Below are 12,125 nucleotides of genomic sequence, written 5' to 3' on the forward strand. Positions count from 1 at the left end.
GGAGCAAGAACTGGAATACGCCCGCCGGGATATGCTTCGAGATGGGCAATGTAGTGCCAAGCACCGTCAGGCGTGCTCACAATGGCGCCTTGATGGGGGTTGCCGGCGCCAGGAACGGGATTTCCGTTGCTTTGGAGAACCGGGAGATTTGTGAACACGAGCAAGGAGATGCGCTACGCCACGCGCGACCGCGTTACCGAAGAAAGCATATCATATAGCATCATCTTCATATTGTAATTTTATTCAAAAACCTGGCGGGATTTTTTATGCTGCAAAAAAAAACCATTTTCCCAACCAACTCTTATGTCGTTTTTAGTGTCGTGTCGTCAGCCTATGTGAAATGCGTGTGAATGATATCAGCACTCGTATGCAGGTAGGTCATGTCATGGAAACCGGTGTATGCGCGTGTGTGTGTGTGTGTGTGCTGCTCCTCCAACAAGAAAAAAATGGATTCGTCTGACTTCACATCTCATGTCACATTGCAACGTGACGATCTCTCGTCTCTCGTCTCATCCCGAGCTCTCCGCCAAGCACATGCACACCGAGACAAGGATGCCAATGACCGTCGAAGAACAAACGAACCTGTGCCCACCGAAGACGAGTGGGTGGGCTTTTCGGCGGAGAAGCACGCGCTGCCAGAAAAAAAACTTTAGTCAGGAACCAGGAACAGGAAACATCGCCAACGCTGGCCCCCCTGTCCCGTCGGGCATCTCTAATTCATCCCATCAGTCGCGACAACCGCAGCGGGAAATCCATCAAATCAATCATGGAATCGGTCCCATGACCATGAGCTTCGCGGCTGCCATTGCTAGTCGCTTCTCCCCCGCTCCGCTGTCGTTAGCCGCATGCAAGGTACCTAACTCAACTTCGCGCGCCCCAAAAGCTGCAGCAGCCTCTCTTTCAATTTCGCCAGGGGGGCCTGAAGAGGGTGCTGACCGCTTGCAGCTTAGCCCAAGGCACCGCAGACTGCAACTCTCTAGCGCGCGTGACCCGTCTGCTGGGAATAGGTAGGCAGGCAAGCCAGCTGAAAACCCTCCCATCCCATGGTCAAAAGCCCGGATCCGAAGGTGCTCTCGGCAGAAAAAGGCACAATACCAAACGGAAGGGATGAACAATCACAATCTCCGGCGACATCCCAAGCATTGCGGCTTAAACTCTCACCGACGGCGAGAGCGAGGACAGGACCCACTGAATACGCTCAAAGCACGGAGAACATCTTTTTTTTTTCCGTCCTCACAGTGGCCTGCCCCGGCCCAGCGGACGCCGGCAACCCGCCAAGAAGGACCCAATCTTGGTGGTGGTGGTGGTGATGGAGTCCCTCTCTCTGGTCGTGCTGGTTCGGTGTGGTGGTCTGCCTGCATGCATGCAGTTGGTTGGTCGATCGCAGGTTCCGCTCCCCGCATCCGCACCGGAGTCCATTCGCAACGGAAATAGCCCGACGGGCGAGACGACAGATAAAAACCCCATCGGCGCAAAAATTTCGTGATGAGGGTCGGTCAGCAGCTTTACTGCTTACAGACAAAGGGAAGAGAGAGAGAGGAAAGAAGTGCTGCCCGCCAAGCCCGCTCGGATTTCAGGCCGCCAAGCAGCTACGCCTTCCCATTGGACTACCAAGAGGGTTCGTTGGGAAGAGGGTGGTCTCATTCTGAACGCTACCGGGCCTGCGGATTGCGATTTTTTTTCAGCTGTTCGCGTCCGCGCCGGCCATGGACGGGGTACCTTAGCATAGCTTCGCAGTTTTGTTCGTCCAATGTTGGTGGGTTGGTTAGGAGGCGGAGACCGAAGCTACCTTCCTTACTACGGGATATCCCCTCTCAGGTACCATCGCCGCTAAGTTTTGCGCCGCCACAGCTGCGTGTACCCGTGTAAGTTTTGCTCCCACGTGGATGTGTTGAATTGTCACTTTGTCGAAAATGGCACATGGCATGTTGCGGATACGACGCTGCGGATGTCCTCGGAAACGTCTCAGCTTTCGGAGTGACATTGTAAGTTTCTGGCCCCAGCCGCTGGGAGGGAATCATTTTGTTTCCCTATTGTCCGCGTCTACGTACTCGTCGTCGTCGTGTGGCGGAGTCGTTGATAGTTTGCTTGGTGTGCGAATGCTTTGTAAGGCCGTACCTGACGGACCTCAGCCAGGGGATTTACGTCCCGGCACTCGATTAGCAGAGCTCGTGAACAGAGTTCAGCGGGACAAGGGCTCCGGGCTGACAGAGAGATTGAGCAAGGTCAAAGCTCCCTCCAGGGCTACCGTTTGTCTACTGATCACGGGAACGAATGTGATTGCTCATCGCGATGGGCTTAGCCAGAGCCCTATCCGTACGGGTGCGGTGATTAGCTAGCTTACGAGACGGCCGACCCTGGCGATGGGCCTTTCTTTCCCAAGCACATGGGAACTGTCAAAGCTGTCAAAACATGGGTGTTGCTGATGCTCATCACTTGAGACATGGCACTTGCGCTCAATAGTTGCTCTCTTTTCGGGAGATGGGTGGGTTCGGTGTTCGGTTGGTGGGAGAGGAGGCTTGCGGTTCCTGCAGCCTGCACCTTTGACAGGCAGCGCCGAAGGAAAGCCACAAGCCTGGCGCCTGCCCATCCATCTATCCATCGGGTCAGGTCCGGATAGATCACCGGTGACTGGGACCGGCGACCGTTTGCGCTTACGGCGGCGGCCTTGGAGGGAGGGGAGGGGAAGATGGCATATCGAGATCGTGAAGGACGCCGATAATCGACGGCGCACGGTCGTTTGAGGCGTTCCTTGGATCTGCAGATGTCTTTTTGTCTCTGTACGAAGAGGCCGGCCTCTCTCCGCCAGGCACATCAATTCACACACACACAAGCGCGATCTACGCTTCCCGTGGAGAGCGTGGGAACAGATTGGCTGGGTGCCTGAGTCAACGGCAATGGGGTTTCGATAATTGGCGGTGATGACAGTGGGTGGTTCCGGTGGGTGTCGAGGCGGTTGATCGACAGTTCCAAGGCCTTGGAATCGTTGGTTTGAGATTTTTTCTCAGGCTGGGCCTCTTTTTTTTTTTTTTTTTTTTTTTTGGTTCCCTCCTAAATCTTTTGATCAAGATGACTTCATCTCGTTCCAGCTTGTCAGAGAAACATGGAGCCCCCGCCCCATCAAACCACGGTCCACGATGAAAGACGGGACGACGGCAGCTATCAAAAAGACGGTGTCATGAGTCGTGACAGCTTCACGAACGGGTCTGTGCATCGTCATTGATGGGGAGAGAGGTTGAGGTTTGCGGCAGACATTTGCCGGGATTTACAGGCATGGGGTGTGCATCGTCATGGACGACTAGAGCCTCAATGCATCTTGGGTATGAACTTCTCGAATTAAGCGGTAGATAGAAAGGAGAGACACAAAAAAGGGGGATGAGACAGTTCGGGTGAGGCTGAGTTGTTGTCAGACAATGCGGCGAAGCGTAGCCTCGTCCTGCTGCTTGACGTGTGGCAAATTGAGATGTCGTCGTTGCGATGCAGAAAGAAGCAAAAACCTATTCTCCATTTTGCGTCCAGGGGTTTGGGCAGAGCTCCCAGGCAGCTGCTCTTCGCCCTGCCGACCGAAGGACGAGGCTGCGTTGCCCTGGATGAGAAAGACAGGGGACCCGAATTGGGGACATCATTATCTGAGCCAGACTATCGGTTTCACCCGCCAGGCATCTTCCCGTCCTTCAGCTCTGCCTGTTCTTCGTTTTTTTCTTAAATCCTTAGCTATTAAAATCCCTGGCGATAGCTGACTGGGATGGAGACTTGTGGTTGAAGACAGGCAAGGGGACGGGAAGACAGACGTAGCCACAACGAGGTGAGAACGGAGATACGGAAATAGAGAACAGGGACAGGAACAGGAAGAAGAAATAATTCGCCCGACGGCCGTCTTCGGTAAAGATGCTCCGTGGAAATGTTGCAAAGACTTTTTTTTCCCGGCTACACGGAGTTGTGATCGGGATGCGGCACGTCCGCCCAGCGCGCAATGTCCGAATGTTCCCTGAACATCCCCAGTAATTAAGCTACATGCACCGCTCGCGCTATCTTTACGCAGATTCCCAATCCGTACAATGCCGCGAAAAGGTACCGAAAGTGACAGAGCTTTTCTCGGGTTCCCTCTTTTCTTTCGGTTCAAGTTGTTCTCTTGTTACGTCTGCATTCGTATCCCATGATCCCCACCCCCTGGTCTAGTCCAAGTGGACAACAGGGCAAACTGCTCCGTCGCTTCTTAGCACGGACGGCTATTTCTGGGTGAAGTTGACGAAAAAGATTCTTACGAGAAGCGGGCGGGTCCTGGGCACAGCCGGTTGTGGAAGACTCTGGCACATTGGCAGGGAAGCCGTCTCGACACAAGACGAACTCGATGGATCGTGATGGAGCTGCCCAGAGGCCGTCGCAGCCGCGCCAGGCGTTTCGGACGTTGGAGACGCGGAGGTCGTTCGGGGCGGGGAGTGGTTCGCTCAGCTGCGATTGCTGCACACCATCCCTTCCGACGATGGCACTAGTGCACTACGGCAAGCGCGACCTGCCAAGTTGCGCCACGCGCATGAACCCATCACCAGCTGGTTCGTGCGGTGTGGCGGCGAGAAGTGTGTGGGGGGGATGCTGATCGTGATGTCGGCATGCCCATTGGCTTGGGACGGTTGAAGTCATGGAGGCGAATCAAGGAGAGGGGGGCAGGCGCTATTGCTTGCTTTGACAACATCATCACGATCATGGCACGACTTTCGGTAAAGAGTTGTGGATGATAGAGGTTGATTGGGACGGGGTGAATGTACATTGCGCGCGGGGTTCATGTTAGTCCCAGTCGCGAGATATCGGCGCTCAGCTTCCGTCCTTGCATCATCTCCGCCATCACTTTCCCTGTCCCGAGACTGAGGCTGATGCCCCAAGGCCCGTGGCCGGCCGCGAGGAAGACGCCGCCCTCGGCGCCGGGGCGGGTTGATATCCCGTCTCCGAGACGGGAGTCCGGGATGCGGGCCAGGATAGGCTCTCCGGAGGCCGTCACGGGGCGGAAGCAGAGGCCTTTCCTGACGACTTCGAGATCACCTTCTGGTACGTGGATAATGCGCCCCGCCGTTTGTTGAAGCTGGTCTATCGCGGCTGGTGAGATTGGCGTTTGGCCTGGTAAATCTGGAAGGGGCAGCTCTGGAGCGTTGACGCCGGCAATGTAGATATGTCCACCGACGCGAGAAAAGAGCTCTGGCGAGAACCCGGCACCGTCGGTGCTAAAGATGGCGTGGCAGCCTGTTTGCGTTGTGTCGTCGCCTGGAGGTTTGACGACGAGGGAGTGACCTGCCAGGCTGGAGATGGGCAGCTCGATGGACGCGCCGGGGAAGAGCTGCGTAAAGACGCGCGGGGACCAGGCGCCTGCAGCGATCACGAGGCGTGTGCAGGGAACGTCGGTCTCTGTGGAAGAATTCGTGTCACCAATGCAAACTGTCGAGAGCTCGCCGCGGAGATCGGTGTTGATGGAGAGAGCCGTGGCTGGGTGGTGGAGGTGGACGCCCTCTGACTTGCATGTTTCGAGCAGGAAGTTGCAGAGGCGGAGGGGTTCCCTGTTATCGTGTGAGATTTCACATGCGAAAAATGCCGTGGATGAATACGCACACTTGGCCGGTCGTTTCCGAATCTCCAATGACTTGGACCTCGTCGCCGGCGGCGCGACGTAGCCACGAAGGGCCGTCGCCGTGTGTCTCAACGGCTTCGACAACGTCGGCTCGACTGCCCCCTTCACTCAGCCATCTCTCGCCATTCTCGCTCTTCTTGATGGGCGCAGCTGCATGGCTGTACGTCGTACTCGTTGACCAACCCCATTTCTCTTTGCCATTGTTCTCCTCCGCGAGCTTTTTGTGTTCATCGAAGCTTAGAGCTCCCAGTGATGCAGACTTGGCCGAGAACCAGTCGCGCGCAAGGAAGCCCCCGGCATACCCAGATGCAGACGCAAACAGCTCCGGTGATGGCTCAACGAGATGGATAGTCGATCCAGGCTGGTGGTCAGCAAGGTAATGGGCTATCGAAAGGCCGATAATGCCCGAGCCCAGAATAACTGTTGAACTCATTGTGAAAACATGTCACTTTGAGGAGTAATATCGTGAACAATGACGTTATGCTCCAACAGCTCAAGGAGCTTCCCAGACAGCACCGAGCTGGGACCCCGCCATCTTGATAAGATAAGGACTTCTGCGGCAGCTGGCCCCCGCTCCACCACACACACAGAGGCAGGCCGGACCCATTGACTTCGGATGGCGCAAGCCTGCAGCTCCATCTAGAGGTGCAGACTCTTTTTCCCGCGGTTGCGCTGCTTTTTTGGTGTTTGAGAAAGAAACCTGTCTACCACTCACGCGTTACAATGGCTTCCAAAGTGATCATCGTCACCGGCGCCAGCCGCGGCATCGGCCTGGCTATCGCCCAGTATTTGTTGAAGGACTCGCACAAGGTCGTGTTGGCAGCGAGGTCCAAGGACCAGCTGGAGGCTCTCAAGTCCGCGCATCCTGGACAGGTCGAGTATGTTGCGGGAGACTTGGGTGATCTCAAGGTGAGGGCGTCATTTCGCGGCTGCGTGACGTTGGCAGCGAGGGCTGACACCTGCAGAACATCCCCAAGATCGCCGAGGTGGCCGTGAAGGCCTTCGGTAAGATTGATGGCATTGTGATCAACCACGGCGTGTTGGAGCCCGTCTCACGTCTGGAAAACTTCAACGTCGGGGAGTGGAAGCGCGCATACGACATCAACGTCTTCAGTGGCCTGGCATTGGTGAGGAAAACGTTTTGTTCACAACTTGATTACTATCTAACTACTCGAAAAGGTACAAGCCGCTCTGCCTGAGCTGCGCAAGTCGAAGGGTTGCGTCCTTTGGGTTTCCTCCGGAGCAGCAACCGGCGCGTACACTGCCTGGGGCGCCTACGGCACCTCCAAGGCTGCCATGAACCTCCTCTCCGCCCACTTGGCCGTTGAGGAGCCCGACATCACGAGCATCGCCATGAGCCCCGGTCGCGTCGATACCGCCATGCAGAAGGTCATTCGCGACACCGGCAAGGACCATATGGCCGAGAAGGACCACTCGTCCTTCGTCTCCGACTTTGACAAGGGAGGTCTCCTCAAGCCCGAGCAACCCGGCAGCGTGATGGCGCGGTTTGTCGTCAAGCCGGAGCACGCCCTGTCGGGCAAGTACTTCAAGTAGGTCGCGCCATTCCGTCAACATTTGACAGAAGCTAACCCCGTGACAGGTGGCAAGCTGCAGAGCTTTCGGCCTACCAAGGGTAGATAGAAGTGTTCACTAAAAATACAATGTTAGCCAGCTGCTTGAGCTAGTGAGAGCAGAATAGAAAACATTGAATAGATGATGCCTCAGTCGAAAGATGAAAAGCTCATATTTGATTCCACATTGTTTATTCAGGATTAGCATGGAATATGTTTCATCATCATCGGCAAGTTCGCTCCGCGCGAAGCGGAAGTAGAAAGAAAAAAAGTTTGCGCCTACCTTGAACGAAAGAGCTGTGGGCAAGGATCGTGAGCAAGACCACGTTCGCACATCACTGCCTGCGCACCCTGCAACCACATCCACGTCAGCATCGAGTCCACGCATGCTGGCCGTCGAACAAGAGTGCGTCATAAAGCAGGTGCTCAGGGGTTATCGGTTCTCCGTCTTGGAAGGTCGGTATTTGATAGTACTTTGGACATCATCGCAGGCGCGAAGCGGCGCAAAACACGACGTTGCGGCAAGAACGTAGGCGGGCCAGCTTACATTTTCTGTCTGAAGAGATTTCCGTTAGCTTTGGGTCGCGCCAAAAAGGTGGGCAACAAGCAGCAAGAAAGCTCAAGGTGACAAGTCAGAGAAGTCCGTTTGGCAGGACGGTCATTCACCACTGTGTGAGGGGTGTTATTCCTCGTAAGTTTGGGGCGACAACAAAGCTCATCAGGTCGATGGGGGAAAGCGGGAAGGAGGAAAAGGTAAACCTACCAGAGTCAGTCCGAACGAGGCGCAGAGACGCCAGCAGCTCGAGCAATTGAGCGCATGGTGATTTGTTGTCTCTGCTGTTTAGTGATGCAAGAGGAAGGAAAGCTGAAGCTGCCGTCAAAAATCTGACTTTTAAGGGAAGAAAAAATTTGGAGTGATTGGAGAAGGTGGCCCGTGCATGGCGGTACGTCGGAAGCTCCTTTCACCGAGCGCCGCGCCTGACTGGCTGAGCCCATGTGGGCAGGTCCGGGTGGATCCATGGATGGGCACAGAAAGAAGTCGTGCACCACACTCATTGTGGCTCGCGCGCATTGAGTGGACAGCCCAAAAAAAGAGGCAACAGCTGAGGCCTGGGCGCGGGGAGGGTTCAAATGCAGTTGGTGTCCCGCATCCAAATAGCATAAAAGACCCCACCACTAGCAGCCGCCCGAAGAGCGAGCCACACTGTCCCGCGTCTGCTTCACATGTCCGCTCCGCTCCCGTGTTTTTCACCGCCAACCATCTCCGATATAAGTCTATAGACCGGTCTCAGCTCACTGGCACGAACTGCATAGCTAAGTCCTTCAAGGCGACCTACATTGAAACCATCCGGCTGGGATCTAGTCGGTTCCTCACGCTCTCTTCTTTCGAATACGTGACCGCAACATCTCAACCCACATCGCATTCTTCTCTGTTCATCCTGCGCCATGTCCGACCACGATGTCGCCGGTAAGTTGCTCTCAGATTTGTCCAGATATTACATCTTTCATTCGCTTGCCCTTCACCCCCTACGAATGTCCTTATCGGTCATTCGTTGCTGCCGCTCCTCCCTTCCTCGACTGCATCATCGCAATCAGGCTTCCATTCTGTCTGCCCTCATCACAGCTCTCGTATAAGACGCTCATCATGCATATGCACCATGCTGCCTGCGAGCGGCAGTAATGCTCTCTTCATACTATTCAAATGCACTAGGACATTTTCTGGAAAGACCAGGATGGCCTTATGGGTGCCGTTTCTATGCCTTGCTTCCACACAGCCTGATCTCCGAAAGACATAATGCTGACATAGCACCACAGGCAACGATGACTTGTCTCTGCCAAAGGGTAAGCCTCTCATCCCGTCTCCCGCCCTGGCCAACACTAACGACCCGCAGCAACCGTCCAAAAGATCGTAACAGAGATCCTCCCGCCCTCCGTAGGCATCGCCTTCTCAAAGGAAGCGCGCGACCTGCTCATCGAGTGCTGCGTCGAGTTCATCACCCTCATCTCCTCCGAGGCCAACGAAATCTCCGAAAAGGAAGCCAAGAAGACCATCGCCTGCGACCACATCACCAAGGCCCTCGAGCAGCTGGGCTTCTCAGACTACGTTCCCGCCGTACTCGAGGCGGCGGCGGAGCACAAAGAAGTCCAAAAGGTACGTTCCCAATCTTAGCCAGCCCCTCCACCTCCGACCCGTGGCACCAGTTGGGGCTGACACATCTTCTGCAGGGTCGCGAGAAGAAGGCAAACAAGTTCGCCAACAGCCAGCTTTCCCTCGAGGAGCTCGAGAGGATGCAGCGGGAAGCTTTCCAGGATGCCGCCACTAGGCATGCTTAGACGGCACGACGAGCATGGCGTTTGTGAACAGTGGCTTTATTTTTAGTTTCATCTTGTTGCTTTCCTGGGGCATGAACACGGCGTTTGAGGGCTTATCATGGAGGAGACGAATCATGACGAATTCACCGCGCTGACGAAATGCATGATTCCGGCTTTACTTTGGCTGTCGTGAGGAAAGGGCAGCACACATCATCGATAGCATGGCCTTTATTATCGACGAGAGCATCGTTTACCCTCACTCGGGTCATACGCATGAATACAAAGCTGTGGAATGATATTTCCAGTCCGCGTTATACACAACAAACAGCGCTTTTCTCGTTTGCGTCGGCCCGAGGCCGTCCCGTCCTATCTACATTGTGTGTACATGATGTAGATCCTAATGATATCGTAAACATCCCTTCATTAACTGCATCCCAGAAATCAGATAACGCCGCAAGTCCCGTATATACTGAGGAAACCTTGATCCATCGCGAAAGAAAGTTCACCACAGTCGTCGCTGGTAGTAGACCGGCTCCTCGCCCTGCGACAAGCGCTTGATCTCCTCCTTGATCAGCCTCCTCCTCTCTGCTCGGCTGATGGGCTTCTCGGTGGCGGCGTCGGGGTCGGGGTGCTTCTGGTCCTTGACCTTCCACCCCTTGATGTTCCTCTCCCGCTCGTCCATCTTCTCCAGGTCTTCCTTGCTCACGCCGGGCTCGTCCTTCTCAGACGAAGAGACCATCTTCTTCCATAGGTCCGACGTCCAGCCCTGCTGGTTCTGTCCGGCGAGCTTTTTCGGGCGTTGCTGCTGCTGCTGCTCGGGCACCGAGGGGTTCACCTCGATGATGATCTGGTCCTGCTTTCCGCCTTCGTACAGGGCGTTGCCGGGTGTATGTTTGAGGTGCTCGGGCACGGTGTACGAGGTCTTGGGTGACGGTCGCGGGTCATAGTCCGGCTTGATGGCTTCCCGCAGCTGGTTAAGCGTGCGTTGCTGGATCACGTAGCCGCTGAGGAATAGAGCTGCACCACAAGAGAGGACTGTTGGGAAGAGAATGCGTTTGCATATGCGGCAGGGCGCATACGCGTGACGCGTTGAGAGGTTAGCCGTTTGCTCACTCGTGGACGGGACTGGAGTGCGGGAACGGGGCGGGTGTTACCGATGGCGGTGGAGAGGAGGACGGAGACTTGTGACGAAGAGAGGAGCACCATGATTGCTGTGCTTTCTCGATCTTTCTTTTCGGTGACAATAAATTCGATAAAATTGTATAGATAGATGTAGTATGTGAAGATGTTCTGCATGCGTTTCAAACGGCAGATAGAGACGCCATTTGCATCCCCCTGATCCTTTGGCTGCAGTCGCCGCCAGATGTGACGTGGCGGAGGAGTGTGAACTTGGAAGTGGGCTGTTTACTTGGTTCGCGGGGCAACTATCGATAGGCCAGCTGTCAATGGGTGTCATTGGCCGCCAACGTCAGTGTCAACTTTTTTTTCTCACGGCGGATGTCACGCCCAGCGAGCTAGCTTCTGCGTCGCATCGAATCCACCCCACCCGTATCGACCGAGCGTGATCTACTTCACGAGACCAGAGACGCGCAAAGACTCTAGAAAGCTTGGCTTGACGATATCTCGAGCACAGTAGCTATCGCCCACCGAAAGACGCGCCTTCCAATCGGGTCGACCATTGGACCTTCCCAACAAACTCCTCTGCTGTATCGACCTGTCCTTCCACCCTCTCGATCGCCGCGACGATGAGCAAACCCGACACGATCTACGCCGACGAGCGGCGCTTTCTCGACGAGCGCGGCTCCTCCGCCTCCCTGGCCCCCAATGGCGAGAACCCGGCGACGATCATGGAGAAGGCCGTCCGCGAGCGCATCATCGACGCCTACTTCTACAAAGAGCAGTGCTTCGCCGTCAACGAGGCCGACATCGTCGACCGCGTCGTCGAGCACGTTACATTCATCGGCGGTACTTACGGCGTAACTCAGAAGCCGACGCCGTTCCTGTGTTTGGCGTTCAAGCTGCTGCAGCTTGCGCCGTCGGACGAGATCCTCGAGACGTACCTGGGCTTCGGCGGCGAGAAGTTCAAGTACCTGCGCGCGCTGGCCGTGTTCTACATCCGGATGACGAGGAAGGCGAAGGATGTTTACCTGCTGCTGGAGCCGTTTCTGGAAGATCGGAGGAAGTTGAGAAGAAAGGGACGCGCTGGGACGAGTCTGACGTATATGGACGAGTTCGTGGACGATTTGTTGACAAAGTCGAGAGTTTGCGCGACGAGTTTCAGGGAATTGCCCAAGAGGGTTGATTTGGTGGACTTGGGAGAGTTGGAGGAGAGGATCAGTCCGCTTGGTGATATTGATGAGTTGTTGGAGGAGGCGGAGGAAGAGGAGAGAAGGGAGGCAAGCGAAGGCAGTCCAAGGGAGAATGGTGCTGATGACTCTGAGGGAGAGGTAGTTGAAGATAGGAGAGGCAGCGGTGAACCGATGGACGTGGAAAGGAGATCACGGTCAAGAAGCAGAGATCGGTCTCCTTAGGTGGAAAAAGTTACGAAATGATACCCAGTCCTCTAGCGAAAGGAGTTACCAAATGCTTCAATTACGAGAATGCTGGAACATTACAATCGTGAT

General features: G+C 55.3%; 5 protein-coding genes across 5 annotated transcripts; 3 read left to right on the plus strand and 2 right to left on the minus strand.

The window, feature by feature from the left end:
* Positions 1–4,780: 4,780 nt before the first annotated feature.
* On the minus strand, positions 4,781–6,050 carry COL26b_001704 (uncharacterized protein; the record flags this gene model as incomplete). Its single annotated transcript, XM_053174648.1, has 2 exons — positions 4,781–5,546; positions 5,599–6,050. The coding sequence occupies 2 exons, from the start codon at positions 6,048–6,050 to the stop codon at positions 4,781–4,783; spliced, it is 1,218 nt and encodes a 405-aa protein (XP_053041271.1).
* Positions 6,051–6,340: 290 nt separating this feature from the next.
* COL26b_001705 (uncharacterized protein) lies at positions 6,341–7,254 on the plus strand (the record flags this gene model as incomplete). The annotated part of the gene is made up of 4 exons (XM_053174649.1): positions 6,341–6,526; positions 6,583–6,744; positions 6,797–7,167; positions 7,218–7,254. 4 exons carry the CDS (start codon positions 6,341–6,343, stop codon positions 7,252–7,254), a joined length of 756 nt encoding a protein of 251 aa, XP_053041272.1.
* A 1,380-nt stretch (positions 7,255–8,634) lies between these two features.
* Positions 8,635–9,522, plus strand: NCB2 (negative cofactor 2 transcription regulator complex subunit ncb2; the record flags this gene model as incomplete). The annotated part of the gene is made up of 4 exons (XM_053174650.1): positions 8,635–8,656; positions 9,004–9,030; positions 9,081–9,340; positions 9,415–9,522. 4 exons carry the CDS (start codon positions 8,635–8,637, stop codon positions 9,520–9,522), a joined length of 417 nt encoding a protein of 138 aa, XP_053041273.1.
* A 481-nt stretch (positions 9,523–10,003) lies between these two features.
* Positions 10,004–10,707, minus strand: COL26b_001707 (uncharacterized protein; the record flags this gene model as incomplete). The annotated part of the gene is made up of 2 exons (XM_053174651.1): positions 10,004–10,518; positions 10,656–10,707. 2 exons carry the CDS (start codon positions 10,705–10,707, stop codon positions 10,004–10,006), a joined length of 567 nt encoding a protein of 188 aa, XP_053041274.1.
* A 539-nt stretch (positions 10,708–11,246) lies between these two features.
* On the plus strand, positions 11,247–12,032 carry COL26b_001708 (uncharacterized protein; the record flags this gene model as incomplete). Its single annotated transcript, XM_053174652.1, has 1 exon — positions 11,247–12,032. The coding sequence occupies one exon, from the start codon at positions 11,247–11,249 to the stop codon at positions 12,030–12,032; it is 786 nt and encodes a 261-aa protein (XP_053041275.1).
* Positions 12,033–12,125: the final 93 nt, after the last annotated feature.

Source organism: Colletotrichum chrysophilum (assembly GCF_026319265.1).
Source record: "Colletotrichum chrysophilum strain AFK26 chromosome Unknown scaffold_8, whole genome shotgun sequence".
Lineage (NCBI taxonomy): Eukaryota > Fungi > Ascomycota > Sordariomycetes > Glomerellales > Glomerellaceae > Colletotrichum > Colletotrichum chrysophilum.